Source organism: Temnothorax longispinosus, unplaced genomic scaffold (genome assembly GCF_030848805.1).
Source record: "Temnothorax longispinosus isolate EJ_2023e unplaced genomic scaffold, Tlon_JGU_v1 HiC_scaffold_959, whole genome shotgun sequence".
NCBI classification, from domain to species: Eukaryota; Metazoa; Arthropoda; class Insecta; order Hymenoptera; family Formicidae; genus Temnothorax; species Temnothorax longispinosus.
The window spans coordinates 1-2,701 of NW_027270844.1; the positions used below are offsets into that span (position 1 = coordinate 1).

General features: G+C 36.2%; 1 protein-coding gene across 1 annotated transcript; it reads right to left on the bottom strand.

The window, feature by feature from the left end:
* Positions 1 to 397: 397 nt before the first annotated feature.
* Positions 398 to 1,483, bottom strand: LOC139825114 (uncharacterized). Its single transcript, XM_071797640.1, has 4 exons — positions 1,344 to 1,483; positions 1,013 to 1,181; positions 721 to 922; positions 398 to 564 (listed from the first exon to the last, which is right to left on the bottom strand). Exons 1-4 carry the CDS (start codon positions 1,406 to 1,408, stop codon positions 398 to 400), a joined length of 603 nt encoding a protein of 200 aa, XP_071653741.1. The 5' UTR covers positions 1,409 to 1,483.
* Positions 1,484 to 2,701: the final 1,218 nt, after the last annotated feature.

Genomic DNA, 2,701 nt, shown 5'->3' on the forward strand with positions numbered 1-2,701 from the left:
CCCTTTCTAAAAAGGCATGGATAGTTTATTGTTGCCTCTTTTCCGCGATGCCGATTGGTTTTCTTGCTGCGCTTACTTCATTTGTAGCTGTCATTGTATATTTTGACAGTTGTGTATAATAGGGTTAATAGTGAAATGTTAAAGATAAATAGCGCGTGCGTAGCGCGCGTGTGTGCTAGTCCTCTTCTAAAAAGGAGATGTGAAGTTTATTGTTGCCGCTTTTCCGCGATGCCGATTGGTTTTCTTGCTGCGCTTACTTCATTTGCAGCTGTCATTGTATATTTTGACAGTTGTGTATAATAGGGTTAATAGTGAAATGTTAAAGATAAATAGCGCGCGCGTAGCGCGCGTCTGTAGTGTCTAGTAATATAAAAATCAAGTACTTGACCATTTGAGTCTATTTCGACTTCTTGTACCCTTTTTCAAAATCGACGTTATCCTCAGGCTTGTAATCGGTAATTTGAATTTCCAGTTTATATGTTCCGTCTGTAACAGAACCACTACCAATAGTTTTGAAACTATTTGAACATATATTTAAACTGGTTTTAATATATCCTCGTACAACTGAAAACATTTTTATACAAATTAATTTTTTTTAACATATGCACATATACGTATGAACATAAGACACATAAAATATTTCTATATATAAACATGTAGATAATTTTACATGTTTTTATAGGCAAAAGAAAAAACAAAAATATAAATATAAATACTTACGAATGCAATAATTTAAATGTTGAAAAACGTCTGATAAATTTACCAGTTGTGGTTTTATCGCATTAATCACAGTTTTTAAATCGAAAGTACCCAAATTATTAATGATAGTATTAGAGCGAATTATAAGTTCATAAGGAAGAGTCCCTTGATTAAATTCTGGGACTTTCGTCTTCTTTGCTTTTGCTCCGTCAATATGAACAATCTTTAAAAAAAAGAAAAATATATATAGATATACATATAATATACATATATTTATACATACAAAACAAATATTATATAATAAAATTATTACATTGTTCGGTTTGATATGATGTTTTATGCGTTCTATTTCCTTATTCCATACTACCACTTGTATACGGTGACAACTGTTGTTATTTAATATAAATTTTAGTAATTGGTAATTTTGAGCTTTACCTACAAGTTTAGGTCCATCGATTTCATCAATAAAACCAACAATCTCTCTAAAAAATTTCAAAATTTAAAAAAATCTGTATTATCAAATATTAAACAATTTATATATATATATATATATATATATATATATATATATATATATATGTATATATATATATATATACTTGTACGCGCATATGTATGTATTAATGTTAAAGAAGAACAATTACACAGTGGAATCTTCTAATTGGATTGTTTCCAACATCTCATCTGAAGCAAAAGAAATTGATTCCATTTCATTGTTTCTATTTAAAATAGAAATTTCTTGTTTATTAGAAGACCTGTAAAAAAATTATATCAATATCTTAAAAATTGCAGAAATTAGAACCACAGACATAAAAAATATACACATGCGAACACATAGCGCACTGCATACTTAAAGGAGGGTTCACATTATCGAGTCCAAACCGCGAGCCGAACTTCGCCACGAACCGACATTGTCAGTCGACAAAGTCCGGCTCGATAATGTGGACGTATGATCGGTTCGTGGCGAAGTTCGGCTCGCGGTTTGGCTCAATAATGTGGACCCTCCTTAAGGTGATCCTAAAGCCGTGATTCCTAACCGGTTTTTTTCAGTTTTTTTCTTAGCACTAATCTTTAATTGGCTTTTTATAGAAATGCAAAATTCTTGTCTAGAATTAATTACGCATCAAAATCTAGGTCATGGTGGTCGAATTTATATCAAAAACGAAAAAAAATTAATATTTTTTGTTATACGTGACGACCACCAGTAGGCAAAGTAAGGGCGTTCTAGGCCAGTTTGTGGTGGGGGTATGACGTCACCGGCGTGGTGGGGAGACGTCAACGGCGTGGTAGGGAAGACGTCATCGGCGTGAAGGGGGATGACGTCATCTGCGTGGAGGGAATGGCGGCATGTTTGCATCATTAATTAAATAATCTATATAATTAAATTAGGGTATAAAAATTATATTAATTATAGGTTTGTAAACGGTGATAAGGCCGTAAACCCGTTTGAATTTCCCGCGCTTATTACGAGGCGCTCGCGTAGGTGACGCTCGCGCCTAGCGCCACCTAGAGCGTTCGGATTGGGGATGCATGTGTGCTAGATTGCAGGTGGCTGACGCATGCGTGCGGTGATTGGTTGTGAGTCTTTGCGAGGGAGACACTCCCTGTTCGAATAAGGACTACTTTCTTGTATAACCGAGTACGAGGAAGTCGCAAGAGTAACGCGCGGATCTTTTCAATAAATATATTGCGTTTTATCGAGTTGACCCGATTATTAGTCAATTAACCTGCAATCCTGACGCCCTCCCTTACAGTCTCAGAAGTGGGATCAAGCTCGATTACGCGATTCGCGTGTGGAATTTTTTTTTTAGTCGATTCGAGTGGATTTTGCCACGCGGAAGAAAACCGCCGAGAACATTCGACGCCAATTCGCGACCCCGCGAACCAGATTACAGTCTCGCAGTTCGCGAGCATTCCACGAAGTATCCGGGGAAAGTGCCGGTACTAGACAATCAATTACGCGAAGTGCGTAATTCGCGAACAATCATCGCCGTGCTGAAGG